The 21,970-nt window shown below is 37.0% G+C and overlaps 4 protein-coding genes and 1 pseudogene across 8 annotated transcripts; 1 reads left to right on the forward strand and 4 right to left on the reverse strand.

Moving 5' to 3' along the window:
• Positions 1-3,322: 3,322 nt before the first annotated feature.
• On the reverse strand, positions 3,323-7,980 carry LOC111808272 (methyltransferase). The gene is made up of 9 exons (XM_023694153.2): positions 7,790-7,980; positions 7,600-7,691; positions 7,313-7,402; positions 6,567-6,671; positions 6,313-6,417; positions 5,976-6,114; positions 4,602-4,717; positions 4,460-4,516; positions 3,323-4,051 (listed from the first exon to the last, which is right to left on the reverse strand). The coding sequence occupies exons 1-9, from the start codon at positions 7,950-7,952 to the stop codon at positions 3,971-3,973; spliced, it is 948 nt and encodes a 315-aa protein (XP_023549921.2). The 5' UTR covers positions 7,953-7,980; the 3' UTR covers positions 3,323-3,970.
• A 757-nt stretch (positions 7,981-8,737) lies between these two features.
• On the forward strand, positions 8,738-12,784 carry LOC111808277 (protein ENHANCED DISEASE RESISTANCE 2). Of its 5 annotated transcripts, none has more exons than XM_023694165.2 (9): positions 8,741-9,083; positions 9,328-9,414; positions 9,606-9,977; positions 10,105-10,240; positions 10,552-10,714; positions 10,950-11,078; positions 11,251-11,445; positions 12,284-12,406; positions 12,487-12,784. In XM_023694165.2, the coding sequence occupies exons 1-9, from the start codon at positions 8,915-8,917 to the stop codon at positions 12,577-12,579; spliced, it is 1,467 nt and encodes a 488-aa protein (XP_023549933.2). In that variant the 5' UTR covers positions 8,741-8,914; the 3' UTR covers positions 12,580-12,784. The 5 variants fall into 5 exon arrangements, with proteins under 5 accessions (XP_023549935.2, XP_086985771.1, XP_086985770.1 ...); XM_023694166.2 differs by having other exon boundaries at positions 9,759-9,977; XM_023694167.2 differs by lacking the exon at positions 12,487-12,784 and having other exon boundaries at positions 8,738-9,083; positions 12,189-12,328.
• Positions 12,785-14,001: 1,217 nt separating this feature from the next.
• LOC111808283 (putative prolyl 4-hydroxylase 7) lies at positions 14,002-17,403 on the reverse strand. The gene is made up of 8 exons (XM_023694176.2): positions 17,217-17,403; positions 17,038-17,124; positions 16,807-16,864; positions 16,604-16,708; positions 15,399-15,456; positions 15,115-15,290; positions 14,955-15,012; positions 14,002-14,533 (listed from the first exon to the last, which is right to left on the reverse strand). Exons 1-8 carry the CDS (start codon positions 17,303-17,305, stop codon positions 14,235-14,237), a joined length of 930 nt encoding a protein of 309 aa, XP_023549944.2. The 5' UTR covers positions 17,306-17,403; the 3' UTR covers positions 14,002-14,234.
• A 700-nt stretch (positions 17,404-18,103) lies between these two features.
• On the reverse strand, positions 18,104-19,691 carry LOC147789772 (AAA-ATPase ASD, mitochondrial-like). The gene has a single exon (XM_087129647.1). It carries the CDS (start codon positions 19,646-19,648, stop codon positions 18,212-18,214), a length of 1,437 nt encoding a protein of 478 aa, XP_086985773.1. The 5' UTR covers positions 19,649-19,691; the 3' UTR covers positions 18,104-18,211.
• A 682-nt stretch (positions 19,692-20,373) lies between these two features.
• On the reverse strand, positions 20,374-21,946 carry LOC111808278 (UDP-glycosyltransferase 90A1 pseudogene; annotated as a pseudogene).
• Positions 21,947-21,970: the final 24 nt, after the last annotated feature.

A 21,970-nucleotide genomic window follows, 5' to 3' on the forward strand; every position in this document is an offset into this window, starting at 1 on the left:
CTTTACTCATGCTTTTCCATGTATTATCCATGTCATTAATTACATTCCAAATTTATTAAAATTTTAAACCATACGTTAAAGAGAATGAACATTAATTTATTTATCGAATTCATAGCTAAGATTTAGTCAGAATTCCGAGATAATGGATGATCAATTTATCGATTACCAGAATCAATCATTTTCTACTTTTTTAAGAATGTGACAATGGGGAGAAAAAAACAAAGAAAGATATCAATGGAAAATTCAAGTTATGCATGAACGACAAGGAACATTATAAAATCTTCAAATTCCGAGGAAAGAAACAAACACTTTGCATCTGAGATCAAATAAATGATGACTAGCAACAGCTGAGAATTTTCTGGGAAAGTTATTCAAAATCTCTTTCTTTTCTACTCCCAAGAACCCACTAAGAACAGTTGCCATGTCAGTGCTTTCAGGGACAAAAGTCTCAATGCAGGATCTATCCTTGATGGAGAGCAAAGATGAACATTTACAGGTAAAAGAAAAAAAATAACTGTTCATTTCTGATCTTTTTCTGCAGCTGATCCATCTCCAGGATTTGTTTAGGCTCGAATTGGTGGCTGTTTAGAGTTCCCTACTCCCCTGAATTCACATTTTGAGCAATATAATTCATTAGCCAATGATGTCATAGAGAGAGAGATTATCATGTCTGCAATGGTATTGTAGTGAAAAGAAACAAATATTATGTAACCCATCTATAATCTCAAAGCTTACGAACTAAAGCAGTCAAGATCTTGCCCCAATACCTTTAATAGCTCATAAAAATAAGAGAAAGAGTGATAAAAAAAAAAAAAAAAAAAAAGAACTTTTGTTCTTTTTTATTTTGAAAGAAAAAGTGTCTATCATCAACTTCAACAGATCTCAATTGAAATAGTTTCCTGCATTTCTTTTACCAACTAAAATTGCTACAGCCAAATAAAGAAAGAAAGAAGGAAAAAAATGCCAGCAAACTGCGTAGAGGCAGAGCAATACACTACTTTCAAATGACCAAATTCTGTTCCGTGCTATACAATTTGCAGTACAGAAGGAAACAAATAACGACATTTGGAAGTGATAAAAGCAATGGAGTAACAGTTCATAAATTTACTAATAGAAATAAAACTCAGTCCATTTTCTTTCCTCTAATTGAAGTTGGGCAGTCAACTTCAAACGCGTTAATTTGCCTTTTCTTTAGGGACAATTCTATGGTCAAACTTCTGTCCTCAAGATGATACCAGAAATGCAACATTAACAGCTAGGTTTCGACTCGGACTTGTTCTAAAAAAGTCGAGGCATTTCTTTGTAGAATTGTACAGAAAATCGTAAAACCCACCAAATTTACGTAGATAAAAGATTAAAAGACAGGAAAGGGGACAAGAATGGTACAAGACAATACTTGCAAAGAGCAGAAGAAAAGGAAAATAAGCAAAACATATCTGTAGTTATAGTGAGTTAGATCAAGTAGAATTGTGTACCTGTTATGGATTGGATCAGGTCCATTTGGTACTCTTCTCTTGCTGACAGAATAAAAATCAGAATGCCAATGAAAGACATGCTTCCCTCTTCCAATCATCTTCCACTGCACGTCTGTCGCTCTTCTGGATGCTGGGCTAGCATTATCAATCACTCCAATAAAAGAAAACCAGATGACACCAAGAAAGAGAAAAGCTCCAAACAGAGACTTTAAGAACCTACAGTTACTCACCATCACACCTAAATCCTTTTCCTTATCTCACAGCCTCCAACCGACCAACAAGGTCATCATCCATTCAGAACAGAAACACAGAAATGACTAAAATCAGACATTTCAGGGTATGGAAGGGAAGAGGGATAGCTATGGACTAAGAAAGAGGAAAGAAGAGAGATGGAAAGCTAATTGGGTTGGCTGAGGTCTTGGCGGGTTGTAAGGCTGTTTTGTTTGTATTTATAGACTGTATCAGTAAAACTGTACTTTGTGTTCGCGTGGGAAGAGAGAGAAGGAATCTGATTTAAACGCGGAAAAGTAGCTGTTCATGTCACTTTATATTGTGGAATAATGTGTCCAACAGCTCCTCTTCCATTGCCTTAGCTTCTACATTTTCCTATAGCTACAAAAGGGGAAATGGGGGCCCTAATATCTCATAAACTCTGATGAGCACTTAACAGTTAACAATATGCTTGTAAAAAAACGAGGCATAGCCAAATCTTCACAACTAGACTATGAAGAAGCTATGGTGTTAATCCCAATTAGTCCAAAAAAGGCTGTATAATTATCAGAGAAATGATTGCTAACCTGAAGGAAATCGAGGCAGTCGATTTTGGATGTCTGGCACTTCATCAGCACCCACAAAAATGATGAAGATTTTAAATCATTCCCAGGAAACCATTGCTATCAGAGAACAATGTAATAGGAAGAATACAATTTGTTTACATGTGGTGCTGTCCAAAGCCTACTGTACACAATATGAACTAAGCTTGATGGATACAGTCCCTGGCTCAAAGCAATAATTAAGGCAAAATCAAAGCCGTTCGACTGAGAAGCTAGTATCAGCTAGGCACCAAAGTAAATTCATGCCCATAAGAACCATTTCCCTTGTAATTTCATGAGTCAAGCAGCTCCGCATGTCTGATTAAGGTTTCTGATTACTCTAAATTGACAATAAATCATGTGAGAACGGGGCCCTTGGTTAGGACTCTTCGCCACGTTCACGGATGAAGATTAGAGCTTTGCAATCCACAGAATCCATCAAAAGGGTCCTGGAAAAAATTCACTAGCATGTGGCAAACAGACAAGAAGAAAATATGATAAAAGAAATTACAGACAACTGTAATTGAATCCCAAAAAATGAAGAGCAAAACTAACAGCAAATGAAAACTCGAGGCCTATAAATGAATAGAGTCCTGGCATGTTCTCAAGTATCTTCTTTCTCTAGGCATGGCATATTGAGTGTTATATATGCATTCATGTACACATATTTCGAACCCATTAAGTTATGACAAGAACATTCACAGTTAGAATTCTGTCCAAAATAAGCAGGTTGAGAAGGATTTGTCGATCCCAACAGCTTCCTACATCAATTCCCAATGTCTTTCCTCTATCATATCATACGTGAAATATCAGGCATAGTTTATCCACCACCCCTTCTAATTCTTCGCCTTCATGAGGTTATACTTTTCCATGATGTCCGTTTCACTCAGCATGGCTTTTCTGTTAAACTGCAACCTGCAAGAGCCAAACAGATATGTCCTGCGCCTATTGACCAACAGTGGAGACTTGAAAATCAACCCCACGTGTAGGATTCCAATTTTCCTTGCTATGCGAAGGCAAATAAAACCTAAGAACTTTTGCAAAATCAAATTAGATATGATAAGATTCCTATTGGTTGAGTAAAACAGAAGTTTGGAATAGATAAAGTAGCACAAGAATGACAAGGGTAAACTTGGAGATCAACAAGTCCATAAAATTCATGATTCTGAATAGGTATACTGGCACTTAAATGCTGGAATCAACCAAAGAAGTCGATGGTAATAGATATTTAGGTTCCAATACAATCTTCTACATGTTATACTTTCGCTTACTGTGGTAAAATATACTTGGCAACTGCTCAAGGACACTCATCAATTTAGACCCCAAAAAAGCGGTACATTCTCTGCCTTCTTTTCTTTAAGCACATCATGAAGCTTGGATATAAATTCTAGAGCTGGACAATGCGCAGGTGGCTGTAGATTACACATATCGGGAACCCTGTACTTGCAAGAGGCCAATAGAATCAAGAAAAGTAGTACCAACATCTGGATACTTCAGTTCCTAGTTACCAACAAAATGGAACGAAGGAAATACTTTAATGCATGCAGCTCTTCTAAGTTTTTTGATGAAAAAGCATGCAGCTCTTCTAAGTTGCTTTCCGACCACTTTGAGTTTAGGCTGTTAGCAAGAACAATGTCACCGGCTGATCTCACTCGGCAGTTTTAGCAACTTCATAAAGTAAACTTATTTTTTTCTTTTTTCCTTCTCAGCCCACTTGGGTCCATAAATCGCCAAGACTGTCCGACCAAACCGTCGCTTAGTAATCTGCAATTAGATACAATTATATTTGTAACTCAAAAGGGAAAGTCATTAAGAGTAAAAACCTAAATAATTCTCATCAAATGCAGATCCCATGTCCAGACATCATAAAATACAGCGAAAGCAACAGCAGAAATTTATAAGATATCGTACCCTTGATCTGTTCTTGTATATATATTTTCAAGTGTCTTGTTGAGAAATTACCCTTGGCGTTGGTTACAGACTGTACTTGACCCCCAATCACAAACAATATAATCTCCCAGGATCCATACCCATAGTTTCTCACTTTCCCTCAGGCTAGAGATATTGTATATTTATGTGAACAAATTTCAGCTGAAATACAATTTTATCCTATTTAACGATTTTATTCATTCATAACATTAAGAATGTTAAATACCTGCACGATTAAATTACCTGAATAAGGCATCCACACGAATCCAGCATGTCGGTCTTCAATGGATATTCAACAACCTAAATCACAAAGATTTGTGAGAGAAAGGAAGGTAAACCATATGTAAATAAATATCTTAAATAGGAACAAGAAAATACAACTTACGATGAAGGTATCTTCTCCAACTAAGGCTGACTTCGATAGTTGCTCCATGACTACCCCATAATCAACTTGTATGTACGGTGGGGTAACACTAATGTAATCAAATGGTCTATCATTACCTAGACAAGACTAATGTAATCAATGATTGGGTAGTTTTGAAAACATAAATTATAGAAGCTTATACATTCAAATGAACTACCATAAGAAATTGGTTCCAGTACCATTTATTCTTCTAATAAAAAAAAAGGAGAAATTTTGTTTGATTTTACTGATTATTCCTACCAAGGTGAGACATGCATAGATCATTTTCATTTTCATCTTCACTAAACTTCCTTAATTTGATGGCAAAGTTAATGCAAGTTTAATGACACCACAACAGATAAATTTCTTTAAGTGCTGCACATTTTGAGAGCAGTACGTGGATGGTATCTCCTGCAATAGTGCATTCTAAGCCTCAATCACGGTTTTATTTGCATATTAGAGTGCTGTAAAGAAGACTATTCAGGTACAACTCTTATGTATATAGAAGCTGTCAACCATTTATTTTTGTATATAGATATTTGGAAATCAAATAAAACTGATCCCCTTCAAACTTTGAATTTAGTTCAATTGTCGAGATGAATATCCCCTCCCACCCTTCTCCCTCTCCGGGCGAGTTATTGTTGCCGTTTAATCAGACACACCGGATTTAAAGGAAAAAACACTAAAATTATTGCATGTTCAGCATTCTCATCAGATAAAACTACGAAGCAAGCGGGCTTTAACTAGAATACATATGTGTCGTATGACTGATGTATTGAATACTTCACTTTCCGACTTTAGACATACCAAAAACTTGCTAGGCACTTAAACAAGAGTAACAATTATGTTCTCAAATACAATTCTCCTTTACTCTCCCTTAATCTCCCTTTTAATATATTAAATATGTCACGAATTAAAATAATTTTAACATGAGAAACAAAAGAAGCATAAAAAATTCAAAAGTTCAGAAACTAAATTTATAATTTTAAAAGTTCAAGAACTAGATAAACACAAGTCTCAAAGTTTAAACACTATATATGTAATTTAACATATAAAATATCAATATATAGAATATACGTCTAATTCAATCATTATATCTAAATCAAAACAATTTAATCTTAGTTTACTAAGCACCCAATTTGTTTTATCATGTTTAAAATTGATATTTAACAAACATGAAATTATTTCATGTTACACTTGATTTTGTCTCCCAATTGCCGACAATATTTTAAAAGCTACAACAATCCCAAACTAACCCTTAGTTTGTTAGAAACAACGTACCCCCATGTCCATGTTTGTGTCCATATTTCTTAGGATGAAACAAACAAGGAGAAAGCTAAAGTTTAGATAGGATACCAATAAGCTGCTCAGCCCGTTCTATAAAGTTCTCAACTGGAATTGTGTGAATGACTGAATCATCAAAAAACCCAGTAGATTCCAGATTCGGCCTTAAAACGTCAGAGACAACCCATGGATCCATCTCAACAAAATGCACCTGGAAGTTGAAGGAGAAGAAAATATATGAAGGAGAAAAAAAGAGAGATGTAGAGAAATGAATATTATGACATTGATTGTTTTGTCTATCAAGCAAATCCCTATCTAAACATAGTTCGAAAGCTGGCTTTATCAGTTAGTTATTTCTAAAAGTTGTGGAGAATGTTATCCCGAAGTATATTCTCAATTTATCTGGTACCTCAGAACATCCACGGCTCATAGCTTCAATACCAACTGATCCGGTACCACTATACAAGTCTAACCAACGACCAGGCCTTAAAGATGCTGGACAGCCACCAGCAGCCTGCATTATCAAATTACATTAGATCTTTTCTATGTGTCGATGGCTAGCAGCAACTTGACCTAGAAATATACGAACTCTGAATCATTTGATAAGTTAGCAGAATGATCTGGTAACGTGAAAGAAACTAGTATTTAAAATACAACTCCAACCTGCAAGATATCAAAAGCTGCACCTTTCACAACTTCCATCATTGGTCGTACATCCAAGCCTATTGGTGAGAGTAGCTTCATTCTCCGAGCACTTCCTCCAAGCACCTGAGGTAGCCAACATATTGATTGAGTTGTGTTTGACAGAAGAACAAGGAATCTTATGTGTGTACTTTCCATACATCAGTGGTACACGTGCTGTGTAGGCATTGGAGGATCCATGGGGATCATCAACGTGATAAATTTTAGCAACGGACGTAATGATCTTTCAGACTAAAATTAGTATTTTAGTTTTCAATGTGACAAATTGACCTATTGAAAATGATTAACTTGGTGTAGATGTGACTGGAATAAATCCAAATGAAATTCCATCAACTTACAGATTTAAACTAATATTATAGTTTTCAATTTGTGTAAATTGATAGTTAAGAGGGAATGCCTTTAATCCAAATAGAGCATTTGTTCATATCCACCCTGGTACGAAAAGTTATAAAACCAAAAGACCTCAAATATCAAATTACAAAAGCATTTCTCTCCCCTTTCACATCATTTCGAAATTTTGAAGGAGAAATCTCTATGGAAGAAAGAGATATCCCCTCTGAAGGATGTCTTCCCCACTTTGGAAGATATAAAGTGAAAATTAGCGCCAAGTTAGGCCAGCGAATGATTGTCACTTCTAAGGGTAGACTGAGTTGAATTATCTCAGCACAAAGCACCAAACAAAATGGAAAAAGGAACACAACTCGTACCTTAAGTAACTTATGGGTCTTCCGTTGAAATTTAGGATCCTGGCCTGAAATCTGCTTGTCTTTTCCCGATTTTCGCATTTCTCGTGCTCGCTGTAAGGAAAATTAACGATTACAAAGAAGAAAATTAAGCGTTGCCAAATATGCAAACACTCATTTCCGAAGCCAATATAGTGCAATTGCACAATTCCAACAGCAAATAATAATACAATGTCAGTCACTCATCTCCAAAATATTCATGCTTGAAAAGAAATGAAAGAGATCAACCATCAGAGAGAGGGAGAACCAACATTAGCAGAAGGTTCAGACAAAAACTCGTCAGGATCAAGTCCATACTGCGCCAATAACTTCTTCCTCCGCTCACTAACGGAATTCTCAGATTCTGAAACCAACATACAATTGAAAGTTCAATTACAGCAAAATAAAGGATACAACAAAATCGTTTTTCCATTTCTACAACAATTCACAACAAGAACTCACTGTACGAGCAAACGATAGTAGAAGACGACGGATGAGTGCTCGGTCTAGAACAGATATTGACGAGTGGAATATTCAGCGAAAACAAGCTACAATCTCGGTCTAGAACAGAGATGTTAGAACGGGCACCTAATGAAGAAAGAACCGGGAACGAAGAAACCGCCATCAACGAAGCTCTGCGCTAAACTTCGGATAGCTCTATAAAAATTAAGAGGGAAAATATCCATCGAATCTTTCTAAAACAAATGGGCCTGGCCCAAAAACATGGGCTCGAAGTTTTGGACAGCCCAACAAGTTAAATCCGGGCCATTACCACTGGTCCAATTAAGAGGGAAAATATCCATCGAATCTTTCTAAGACAAATGGGCCTGGCCCAAAAACATGGGCTCGAAGTTTTGGACAGCCCAACATGTTAAATCCGGGCCATTACCACTGGTTCAATTAAGAGGGAAAATATCCATCGAATCTTTCTAAACGAATGGGCCTGGCCCAAAGACATGGGCTCGAAGTTTTGGACAGCCCAACATGTTAAATCCGGGCCATTACTACTGGTTCCTCGAGCGGGAAGAATCCAAAAGAGAGCCGCAAAACTAATCACAAAAATGTTTAGCAAAAATAGGTAAATCAAACGTGATTATGGTTATGATTATAATTAATTAATCCTTAAGTTCATTAGTAATTATGTCAACTAATTTTATTAGAAAAAAACAAGGCAGCATTCAAACTTTAATAGAAAAGGATTATAATTAGAAGTAGAGTATTAAATAAACAGTTAAAAAGAAAATGAAAAACCACGTGTTCAAACAAATCCCGGTGAGGATATGATGACACGTGGCGTAGATTTACTTTGGGTTTGAGCAAATGTGGACCGTCGGATGACAGGCCGTGTGGGACCCAAGGAAGAGTAACGCAACCGTGAATGTGACTACTAATAATTGTGAACGAGTAAAGCGCTGGATTGGATTGCGTGTGCGATTCGTCGACATCGCTGAGCTCCGCTTCTGATTACGAATCCACACTAAACTCTGAAACTCATACCACCTGCATTGCGATTCTCTCGAGTTTCTCTGTCCGATCTGTGGATCTCAGCTCAGCGACGGGGAGGAGGAACCCGCCGACCACCGGAAAATGGGACTCTGCGGCTCGAAGCCGAAGGGTTGCGTCCGAGGAAAACTGGTTCCGTCGGGGAAGAGGAATCGGAGGCGGAGAAGAAGAAGTATCAAGCGGCGAATTTCCTCTCTGAAGCTTGATTCGCTTTCTACACCTAGTCGCCCTCATTCTACTCCTACATGTGCAGGTTTTTACATGCACTTTCCCTTTTCTCTAATCTTTTTTTCTTTTCTTTTCTTTTTTTATTTTCTTTGTCTTTTCCTTTACTTTTCTGATCTTGGATTCTTTAAAAGGCCGGCGATCAGATTTGGTGCATGTTCTTCAGAAGTCTGCCACGTATTAGCTACATTATGTGATAACAATAATAATTTCTTTTTCGGGAAGTTAATTGATTCGCATTGTTTTTCCTTTTTTCATGTTATTTGATCTAGCTAGAGGAAGTGTCGATGCGGCGTGGTTTGATTCTACTTCAGTTCTTGATTCGGAATTCGATGACGAGTTTTATAGCGTTCGTGATGGTAGGTCTGCGTATTTTTCTTCATCAATATCAATTTGATGATTACTGAACCGTAAAGATACGATAGATATTTCTATCTTTTTGTGTGTGGAGGGAGAGGAGTTGAGGAGGGGATTCATTGTTATAACTAGCCGCTGTCATGCTGTACCAAATTATTCAGGAAATCACTAATGTGATTGTAAATAAATGCAGATGTGTTGTCTTTAAATGGCTCTGAGTTCGCATCAAGATTAAGTGTTTCATCTCCAAAGCATCGAAACAATAAGGAACATAATGAAACTACTGCGACAATTCTTGCTAAGAGATCTAGTGATTGCAGAAATGATTTGACCCCCATTTTTGTAGATGAAGTTTCCACAGAGGGTGAAAATGGTAAAGGAGGTGAGGGGGCTGATTGGAATAACTGCGGCCTTCTTCCAAATACTTGTTTGCCATATCTGGCTGCTGCTGGACCCTCACTTGAAAAAAGGAGACAAATCAACCAAGGAACTCCAAATCTAAGGAGAAAAGCATCTTCAAAACTTTCATTTAAGTTAAAGGAAGGACACAATGATCCGACGATATGTGAGTGCTTCCTCTAATTTCTCAATTTTTCTTGTGCATTCCCAAATGTTTAATTGTATAATCATCAATTGTGAAATTTGAAACTGGGTGAAGCTTGTTTAAAACACGTCTTAATTTTTTGGGCCAGTTTCACCGAGGGCACCTTTACAAAAACCAATTGCTGGCACTTCAGTTCCACACTGTCCAGTAGGGAAGAGAATGCCCAATTGTTGGTCACCTATTGACCCCAGTGTTTTTAAAGTCCGAGGGAAGAACTATTTTAGGTGAGCCCATTACGTTGGAACTATTTCCTTGTCTTTTCCTTTTCCTTTGTTTTTTTTCCCTTTTCGTTTTTGCATTGTATTTGGGTATTTGTTTACTTTCAATCATGCACTTGCTTGTGATTTAATTATTCTTCGTTCAGTAGCTATCTTTTGTTCTGTGCTCTCGTTTTTTCTCGTTTGCAACTCTATGTAATGTTTGTTACCTTCAATCATACTTATTCACACTATCTTGTAATTTTTAGTTTAATAGTTGTCAGCTTACCCATGAATCTAAATTCATAACCAAATCCACTATTTTTTTTTCTTTACAGAGATAAGAAGAAAGAGTTTGCTCAAAATTGTGCTGCCTATTATCCCATTGGAGCTGATGTCTTCTTCTCTCAGAGAAAGATTGATCATATTGCCCGTTTTGTGGAACTTCCGGCCATAAATCCAGCTGGAGATGTCCCTTCTATTCTTGTAGTAAATGTTCAGGTGTCTATATTTTTTATTCCTTATCCTCGTTTGGTGTTTTGGTCTAAAACCTCCTCCATGCTAGAGAGTATTTCATTAGAAATTTACCAAGTACCTGATAGTTATTAAGAATTATAAAGGTTCAGTCCGTCGCTATATCTCATATCATGTATATGTGTTGCTAGTTTCTGTTTGTTAAACTCCTTGGACATGATGAGATTATACTGAGTTATTGGATGTATTTCATTGGTTCTAGGTACCACTGTACTCTGCTACAATCTTTCAAGGAGAAAATGACGGTGAAGGAATGAGTGTGGTTATGTACTTTAAGCTATCCGAGAGTTATTCAAAGGAACTTCCAAATTCTTTCCAAGAACATTTTACAGTAAGTTATCTCAAACTGCATGCCTGCAGTTTTCTCTTTTACATACTATTTCCTGGATCTTGTCCTATATATCTTTTCAGAGAAAATTTTATGTATCCAATCTTCATGATCTTGTATTGGAAAAATATTTTTGAAGAAATTATGTGACGTATTGGTCTTTTTTCCTTAACAGAAATTAATTAATGATGAAGTCGAAAGGGTTAGAGGTTTCCCTATGGATAACATTGTACCATTCAGGGAAAGATTGAAAATTATGGGCCGAGTGGAAAATGTGGAGGATCTTCATTTGAGTGCAGCTGAGAAAAAGCTTATGAATGCGTATAATGAAAAACCTGTCCTCTCACGACCTCAACACGAGTTTTACTTGGTAAGTATTGCTCTTGTTTATGAAGATGTTTGGTACATGGTTGGTGCTGCAATGTATGACTTACTGCTACATTTTTTCCTTTCTACAGCAGGAAAAAGAAAAACTAGGTTTTGAGCTAAGGTGGGGGAGGGTTTGTTTTCATAGTTGGCGCTAGTGCCATAGACACCTTTTAGCTTTATTGGTTAGCGTCATTACTAAATCGAACAATGAACTCTCATGGCAATATAAGTATGTCGCATATAACCTGAACTGCCAATACCTTCTTAATGCTAGATTATTAGCTTTTAGATGGATAAGAAAACTAAGGTCTTCCGTGCTTATCTTTGAAGAAAAGTAAGTTTGAAAAGAAAAAATATAATCTAATCTTTTCTTGGGAAGGAAAGTGGATATGGTGGTGCTTATCTTCTGAATCTTACGTGCCAATCTAATCTTGAACTTTTGAAACTTTTTCCCCCTTATTTGCTCGTTTTCTTTGTTTCTTATTGCGCTGACTTTAGTGTTTGTGAAGCTAAAAGCACGCAGGAATGTTTCAAATTTTGTATGAATTGGCTGCGAAAGTTCTCTTTTCTAATAGAAAGATATGGATCTAAACAATAATAATATTACTTTTGGGTTTTGATTGGAATAACTAAAGTTTCTTTCGGACACCTCTCATTGGTCAGTCATGATAATTTAATAGGAATTCCGCACTAAATTCTAGTCTTTCTTTACGCCGGATCTCTCTCATCCTACTTTTTTTCTAGGAAAGGTTCCGTCTTCCAACAAACAATGACTGGTCCCCATGTCAGATACGTTCATAACTCTTTACAGAATCACATTCTTGTTTCAAATCCTGCAGGGGGAGAAATACTTGGAAATCGATTTGGACATCCACAGATTTAGCTACATCTCAAGAAAAGGTTTTGAAAGTCTTAACGATAGACTGAAGCTATGTATCTTGGATTTTGGCTTGACAATTCAGGTAACTTTCTGAAGAAAGGATATGATTTCTTATTAGCTGCCTAAAATATTTGTTAATGTTGTATTCTAATATTCAAACAGGGAAACAAGGCAGAAGACTTGCCGGAACACATGTTATGTTGCATTCGGCTAAACGAAATCGACTACTCCAATTATCAGTCATTAGGCATTTAAGTGCATCAACCCTTTGTTGGTTTTGGATATGAAAACTCAGAAATAACCGCATTGCCGTTGAGTAAATAGAAGATTAGCGGGGTTCGTAGTAGTGTGCAACCCATTTTGGCATATAATGTATAATACTCTGCTATTTGTTTTGTAGATCTTGTACAACTATTCTTTCGTTCCTGGTAATTCTTTAAGGATAGATAATTCTTCTCTATACGGATTGGATGAATACCATAAAATGAAAGGTCGAAGCACCATATTCCTTATTTCTAGTGGATCAACAGATTTGGAAGCTGTGGGCAAATGGGATGAATTCAAATTTGGTGAATAAATACTGCCCGACAGAATTCAAGTCAAAAGTTACAGCAATAGCAACTGAAATTCCGAGCAAGTTGCCAAAAACATAAATGCATTCTTTTTCTCGTTCTTTTGCTTTTTGACTGTGATCTGCAAAGTCTATCCTCAAACATCAAGTTTTGATCATGGATTTAGATTCTGTTTGTTCTTCAAAGTATCCAATGTGGAGATTAATTTGGGGCTTTTTAACAAAATAGTTTATCTAGCTTAGATATTATAAATTATTTTACAAACAGGTTAATGTAAAATTTTGTTATATCAGTTATCAGTGATCGTTTATACAATGACATTTTAGTGACATATTTTGTTGGGTTGTGGTTAATTAGTCTTGGCTTGTGGTGGGCACGTTATTGAAGTGCGCTGAATTTGGTAAGAATGGTAAGCAATGGTTGCATCAGCCAAAATGTTTTTTGGGTCTTTGTGTTTAATAGAGATCCATGTGTTAGTGTCGTTGAGTTGGACACGTACTATATATAATAGGTGAAGTATGAAGATTTGAACCTTTGACTTTAAAAATGTACATATCAGTTACTATAAATTTATGCTCAATTCTATAATTTTTTTATATGTTTATGTAAGCCAAAGTTAGCATTAAATTAAAAGAACTATGGTGCTAGATGAAGATATAATTTTCCAAATTATTAAAGTTGTTTAATCACTAATGTGTTTTAAAATTAGGATGTTTTATCTTAATTATTTAATAATTTTATCTTTCCTAGTCAAATATCAAAAACAAAATAAGATTTAAAAAAAAAAATTATTTAGTTTTCAAAATTTAACCATAAATTTATAATAGTAACAATTTCTTGAAGATTGACTTAGAAGCTGATTTTACTTTAAGATCTCTAATCCAATTTAACTAAAAGACTCTTAAGCCCTCGTGACCATGCCTTGAGGGTAACACAAGTCGATACAATACAATAATTTCTTTTGTCCAATTTAATCATAGTGTTTCAATTTTATGTCTAATAAAACTATAAATTTTTTGAAATGTTAAACGAAAGAATCCTTTCTAAAATCCTAAAAGGTTATTTCATTTAAGAAGCGAAAAATATATCATTTGTAAAGTTCCAATAGCATCAAGAGAAAATTTTCTCATCAGAGTCTGGATTACCAAATGAAACACTTGGCTAATTGCTACTACAAGGTTTAATCAAAGATATGTAATATCCACTTGTATCGTATACCCAGTTACTGCCCGATGTTATATACATAACCATCAGAGAATCAACACTCAGCTCTGCAAAACGGGTGAGAGAGAGAGAGAGAGAGAGAGAGAGACGTGGACATATTCCTATAGGTTAAGTTTAACACGCTTTGCAACTCTTCCTACAGTATCCTACTGCACCTTCTGAACCCACCATATAAGTAGGGTTCTTTTGGCACTCACCCCTTTTTGCCCATGAAGGGCAATTTTTGTTCTCATCCACACAGTCCTGACTACTTATCCGAGTTGCCTTATCGAAGGATCTCACATGAATCCACTTGGTTGCAGACCATTTCTCGCCCTCGATCACAGGGCAACTACCGTGCAAGCTTCTTTTATCTGTTGTTGCATCGAGATGGAGGCTGAAGAACAGCAATGCATCACCCTTCTGCGCTTTAACTACAATTGAACAGGCATGTTGTAGAACCATAAGTGGCGTACAATATCAATCCCAGAAGCTAAGATACAAGGACAACAAAAATAGAAGCAACGAAAAAGTCAAGAAACAACAATTTCTGCTAACATTTCAAACTAATCGGACGAGCAATTTTTTTAAAAAACCAGGCTATAATGACGAATCAATGATGCAGTCATAACAAAGGGTCAAATCAAGTTGGCTCCCCATAAGATACTTAGCCGGCCACGAGTACCCTTTCTCAAAGACCAGAAAGGAAGATCATGTTCAAGAAAGATACTTTCAGGAAAGGTCTACCAATGATAGATAGACCATCCATGGCCTTTTCTAAATTGAAAATGTAACATAATACACTAATTGCTCGTGATATATACTCATAAAAATGAGTCGATAACAAATATCTACCTGCATAACCCTTTCGAGCACAATCAGACCAGCTGTCATCCTTTTCTTGAGATTCAAACTGCAGAAGACAACGTTGTCACAGTTGGCTACAAAAAGAAAATATAATTCTGTTTTTCTCGAAAAACAAAGGCATATTGAAGTGGCAGAGCCACTGCCATACCGCTGAATTTGGAAAGATGGTTTCTCCACCCTTTTCAACATTGGATAGATACATCAAGACTGTGGCTATTCGGTGGCCACCTAGCTCCTGATTCACCTTGTCGTGAAAAAAATCAAAATGTGGTTCATACTTTTGGCCATTTTCGTAGTGAAGAATTTGAATGGACTCTCCATTTTCTGATTTTAACAACGGAGTTTCAAGAAAGAAAGGTAAGTGATTGTAATAGCTTTATATCTGAATGACAAAAAAGTACATCAATGACAAGGAGCATATAACAAATATACCTACTGGAAGGAATGTCCATGCAGAAATCCTGGCCTCAATGCCAGCAACAATTTCATCCTTCAAAGCACAAAATAAAGTATATACATTATAATTAAGCTTCAAGGCGATTTGCAAGCATGATCCATGATTAAAGTATGAAAGTATTGATATGTAAAACGAGTCTACCAATCAACAGTAACTTTCTTCAATAACTGTTGGAAACATCATTTTCAATATCATTGATCAATATTATCACTAATAGAATCAACTTAAACTTTACTTGTCATCCATGTTTCTTTAAACTTGGTGGTAAAATTAGTAATGGGTCGTAACTTACCAACTAGCGGTGCATAGGCATTAAAACAACCATTCTATATTTAAGAATATAACAATTTGGCATAGCTCTTCTGGTCATTTCACTAGGTGTATAGACTTGAAACCTCAATATATCTTCTACTTATGTTTTATTCACGAAGGAAACCATGTTCTATAAAGACAAACAGAAACCAGGTCCTCGAACACTAGATTGTCACCCTACTACTCTTCTAGATTGAGATTTGCAGGTTCTGTCCATGATCGCGCCCCACTAAATCATATTTGAGGAAAAGTGGGGGGAAATAATTATCAAGATTAAGCACCCATTTCAAAGAAAGAAAAATGTCATTAACTTCAACATCGAACACCAACAGTATGGATAGGAGAGAGAGCAGATGGATCCTTCCTCATGATATATAAACGAAGGATATTGCTGACAACGCGTTAATGAGCAGGGATGCAGATAATTCTCCTCAAAACAATACCCCCAACACAGGGCATAGGTCAAACTACATTTGGGCAAACAAATTGGGTCATTTATATTCAGACATATATCTCTGTCTTAAACAGATATTACTCACAGTCAAATTATTTATACAAGTTCACAGTTTTCCTAAGAATTTTTTTTTTTTCTTAGAATGTTCATCCATACCAAGATACTGGATAATACATTCGTAATTTCATATATTGACATCTACAGTTATCCTTCTCATCTAATTCTACAAGGATCTGCCGTGATACCTCGATCTTTTACATAAGATAACATAGGTATCAATCTTTTACATAAGATAACATAAAAATAAGTACAAAAAGTCAGACATTATAAGGATCCAGGCGCTGTAATTTGCAAAGAATACTATAAATCTAAAAAGTCCAACACAAAAAGGATGATTCAAATAAACTGACGCACCTGGGCCTTCCGGAGGAACATGCCAGAACTCGTTCGAACTTCACTACTTACACTCTTACCAGACTCATTATCTGCTACCATTGACTTCTCTAATTTATCCTTGGCCTATTCCCGAAAATAAGAAAATCAAACAAAACCATAGAATTACCACATTATTGAAAAATCTAAATTAAAACAAACATACCGTTCCATAAGTCACTTACCAGATCGATTAGATGATCACATTCCTGATCAGTTAAAAATCCCTTATACAAAAATGCCCTGTAGATTTGCACTTTTCATAAGAATATAAACAAACACATCGCCAATTGAGTATAATATTAAAAACTAAACGAAGGAAATTGAGGTTTGAAAGTGTCAAGAAGGATTTGCTTTCCTTCTGAGAAAGTAAATGAACATCGCATTCGATCGCATAAGAGAGGAAGACAGAATACCTGGGTTGCCAGGAGAGCTGAGTGACTCGTGTTGGATCGAAAATGAGCCGTGGCGAATCCCTCTTCAATTCAAGCACAGATCCACTTCTGAAATTCGAAAACATTGAATCCAAAACCATACGTCAGAAGATTCGTGAAATAAAAAATGAAGAGCGAGAAGAACACGAAAAGGATCGTACAATTTCTTGTGCGTTTCCGGCAAGCGAGCGAAGCCAGTAGAGACGGACAGAAAGAAGAGAGAAAATGCGAGGAACCGCCGGGAATCCATAATCGTTTCTCCGGAATCAAATGGGAGAAAGGAAGAAGAAAAGATTCAACTCGAGGGTTCTTCCGTGTACGAGAAGGGAAAGAAAAATAAAATAAATTAATTGGATTTGAATTTATTACGAAAATTCAACTGTGAAGACAACCAATGAGAGATGAGAACCAGTGGGCTGTTTCTCGGAAGCCGTTTCAAACTCCGTATTTTCTAACCAAAATTTTACCATATTCAAATATTTAATATTTTAACCTACCATCGTTCAAAAATACCCCTAATTTTTACCTTTTATTTTAAAAATATTTAAAACATTTCAAAAAAATTTAATTTTTAATAAAAAAAATAATCACTCTTTTATTTTTAATAAAAAAAATTAATTTATTTTTATGTTAATGGACGAAAAAATCTATCAACACCTTATTTTCAAACTTTATAATGTTATTTTTATAAATTGATAATAAGTATATTTTCTGAATAATCTTATAAAAATTCTATTAGGGAAAGTTTTGAACATTTAAAAATATTTTAAAATATTTTTGGAAGTGAAAAGTATTCTTTCCATTTTTTTACTTTATTTTAAATTAAATTAAAAAATTAATTGCAAAGATTTAATTATCAATCTTTTGGGATTCACAGTTATTACAAAAATAAAAGTCAGATATCTCATTTAATATTATTCAGAAAAATATTTTTATTTTTCATTTTTTTAATAAAAATATATATTTAGTATTTTCATATTGTGGTTTGCATTAATTTGGATATGAATTTTCTACTAAAAAATATATATATTTGAATATGAGTTTAGCATGTGTAATAAAAAGTTTATTAAAAATAATTCTAAAACATCCATATAATCAGCTGATATTATAATATTTATTTACTCTTTATTCTTATTTTACCGACGAAAGATTTTAACTAATCTTCTTTAGCATATTTACTCTGTTCCTCGTTTTTCTGTATTTGCTCTGTTTTCACTCTCTCTTCTTCTTCTTCTTCTTTCAGCCCTTCTAGAGCTTCCATCAGATTCTCCAGGCAATCTCTAGGGTCACCAGAAACGGCCTTCGGCATCAAATGCTCCGCCACATCCGCCGGAGTTATTCTTGTTTTGCCGATGAGTTTCTCAATATTCGGAAACAGCGGATGTGATTCAATTTTCAGGTAATTCTTTGCCAGTACTTTGAACGCTTCAAATCCGCAGAACGACATTTCTATATGCTTGTCCATTCTGCCTTTCCGAATAAGCGCTGGATCAAGCTTTTCGATGTAGTTTGTCGTGAAGACGATCAGTCTTTCTCCTCCACATGCCGACCAGAGTCCGTCTATGAAGTTCAATAGCCCCGAAAGCGTCACCTCGCTAGGGTTTTTATCGTTAAGTTCTTTCATGATCATTCTTTTCATTGGATCCTTGTCTATCTCTGTTCGTCCTCTGTCGTTTTTGTTCGTTCTCTGGCCTGTTAGATCGAGGGAACAATCAATGTCTTCGATTACTACCACGGCTTTGCTTGAAATTTCGGTTAGTAATCGCCTCAATTCGATGTTGTTTCTGACGGAAGTTAATTCCAGGTCGTAAATGTCGTACCCTAAGAGATTCGCCATCGCCGCTATCATCGTTGATTTTCCAGTTCCTGGTGGACCGTACAGGAGGTATCCCCTTTTCCAAGCCCTACCGATTTCTTTGTAAAATTCCTCCGCCTGGCTGAACGCGATTAGGTCATCCATTATCTCCTTCTTCTTTTCTGGCTTCATCGCCAATGTCCGGAACGTTGCTGGATGTTCGAATACAACGTGGCTCCATTGGGCGTCTTGGTTCGTGAAAAGTTTCCGTTGCCTGTTCTTGACCTTAATCGCCTTCCCCTCTTTGAGTACATGGTTCAAATACTGACCGATGATGAAATCTCTGTGCCTTCTATGGAAAGTGAGCATAAAAAACCTTTTATCCTCTGTCGCTGGGTGGAATGAAATCGTCTGGGACTTGGAAATATTTCTCCCTGAAGACCACCATAGCTTTACCCCTTCGTATTGTTCTGCAATTTCTTCGTGGTCGTCCATGGTGAGCACCAGAGACTGGTTGTTCTTCATGGAATCAGCCTTGAGGCGTTTGGCTTGCGACGAGGAGTTTCTGGAGAGGTAATTTTGAATGGCGATGTAGGCTTCACTGCGGGTGAAACCTTCGCCGGTGAACTCATTGAAGGTGATTTGAACGAAGGGATAAAAGAAACTGACAAATCTATGAGAATATTTCTCGAAACAGGCACGAAGCTCAACTGGGAAATACTGCTGAAATAATGCCCAGACGAACACCAAACTGCCAATTATCGATCCAACACGGGTAAATAGTTCTGCAAATGTCATTTTTTTTCGATTTCTTCTTCTTCTTCTTCTTCCTCCTCCTCCTCCTAGGAAGTATCTCTTGTTCAAGCTTATAGAAAAAAGGGTTTTGGGTTGGTTTGGTCTGGCGTGGCATTATCTTGAAATTCAAAGCTAAAATAATGTTTGAAAAATATTTGCTCAATTTTCAAAGTTTCAGATTAGGGATCGACTTTAATTGAGGTTTGGCGATTTCGAAGGAGGCAGACAAACGAATTGAATGGTTTTCTTGCGGTATAAGCAATTGTATTGCGTCTGCTCTGCTTTACTCTTTGAATCTCAATTCAATTTTTACATTTTAATCTTTATGCAATTTGTTTCTTTCCTGCCTCTAGTTAGGAACCACTACAGTAGTATATCCACTTTGAACATAAAATTTTAATGACTTTACTTTTAATTTATCTAAAACATACCAATGTAGACGTATTACTTATTTATAAACTCATTATTATTTCATTAATTAGTCAATACAAGAGACTATAGAGCTTCTTCTAAGCCTTATGTAACCCTCGAACAATCTACCCTTAATTGAGGCTCGACTCTTAGAGTCCTCAAACAAAGTATCCACACTTGAATCACTTTTTGTTTTCTTACGATGGTACAATTAGTCGACCCACTTAACAAATATTTTCTTTTCTTATGAAAGGTATCTTTTCCTAATGCAATTTCATAAAGTTTGGGGGTCTGTGTCTGTGACCGAGACGGATCCATGAGAGTGAAAGGGGACACGTGCCCCATTATTTTCATTTTGTCAAATGAAATACATAGTTGGTGGGAAATATTTAATGAACATCATTTATTCCATCTCCACCGGGTGCTTCCAAAACCGTCTGCGGTAATGGTAATTTGTTGCTGCACATCTTGTGAACCAGTTGTTCTAAATCCCTCCACGACGACCCATTCTCCGCCATGGCTTTCTTCGCCATCGCTGAAATCTCCATTGCTCTCTTCCTCACCTCCTTCCCCTTCTCTCCCTCCATTAACTCTCTCACCAATCTCTGTAAGCCCTTCCCTTTCACAAACCCCTTCACCAACCCTTCACACTCCACTGTCCTCATCCCCGCTCTCAACTCCTCCACCACCATCCTCGCGTTCATGGCTTGATCCGCCACTAACGGAAAAGCAAGAACCGGCACTCCACAGCTCAAACTCTCCACCACTGAGTTCCAACCACAGTGACTCAAAAACCCTTTAACGCTCTCATGGTTTAACACCTCCCATTGATCCACCCATTCCCTCACCACAATCCCCCTCTCTTTCACCCTCTCTTCAAACCCATCTCCTATTTCCTTATCTTTTCTTGCCCACAAAAAGCTAACTCCGGATTCCTCCAACCCAATCTCTATCTCCTTCGTTTGTTCACTCGAAATCTCCGCCTGTGAACCGAACGCCACGTACAACACCGGCTCTCCTCGCCTCAGTTTTACCTCCAACCATTCGAGCCACGTGCCGGTTTTGTCTGGTTGCTGCGCTTGCAGTTTTTGGGTGGAAGTCTGGGCCAAACAAAGCGGTCCAATATTCCAAATCATACCCATTTCCCTGTTTCTTATGTAATCGCAGAACACAGTCTCCAGCTCATAAAAGCTATTCACGATCAACCCGTAGCTATTTGTTGCTGCGTGGACTGACTTCGTTATCACTTGAAAGTGGAGGCTCGTCCGACGGTCTGCGTGCCAGAAAACTTCATCGAGGTCATCGAGGACAAATTTCATCCATGGAAAATCGGTGACGGTAATCAGCTCGTCAGAGGACTTAACTCCATCAAAGAGTTTGTTTTGATATATGGATCCTAAGATAGCGCGGTTGAAATTTGACATACCGCTGAAGTTGATTCGGGGAATGCCGAATTTGGAAGCAGACTCGACAGTCCACCAGAGGAACATGTCGGAGATTAAGAAAGTGACCGGTTCTGGGAGGGATTGGAGCTGTTTTTCGAATTCGGGTTGCATCAGCTCTGTGGCGGCCCAAAGGTCAGGGAAGAGGGAGATTGAAGGGAGGGTGTCGGTGGATTCCACTCCGGCGGGGAGGCCGGGGACATTGTGGGGAAAAGAGAGGTTGATGATGGAGATGGAATCGGTGTCGGAGTCTGAGAGGAACTGGGTGATGAAGGGACGGTTGGCGGCGGTGGTGAAGAGGGTGACGGAGAGGTGGGGGAAGCGGCGGCGGAGGAGGTAGATGAGGTGAAGAAGAGGAACGGTGTGGCCTTTTGCCATGAATGGAAAGAAGAGAACATTGCCGTTAGACGGGAAAACTGACTCCATTAGAAAGCTCTTGGATATGAAATGCTCATCACAGTTATAAAGATAA

This window comes from Cucurbita pepo, chromosome 13, assembly GCF_057944985.1.
Source record: "Cucurbita pepo subsp. pepo isolate OVF chromosome 13, ASM5794498v1, whole genome shotgun sequence".
Lineage (NCBI taxonomy): Eukaryota > Viridiplantae > Streptophyta > Magnoliopsida > Cucurbitales > Cucurbitaceae > Cucurbita > Cucurbita pepo.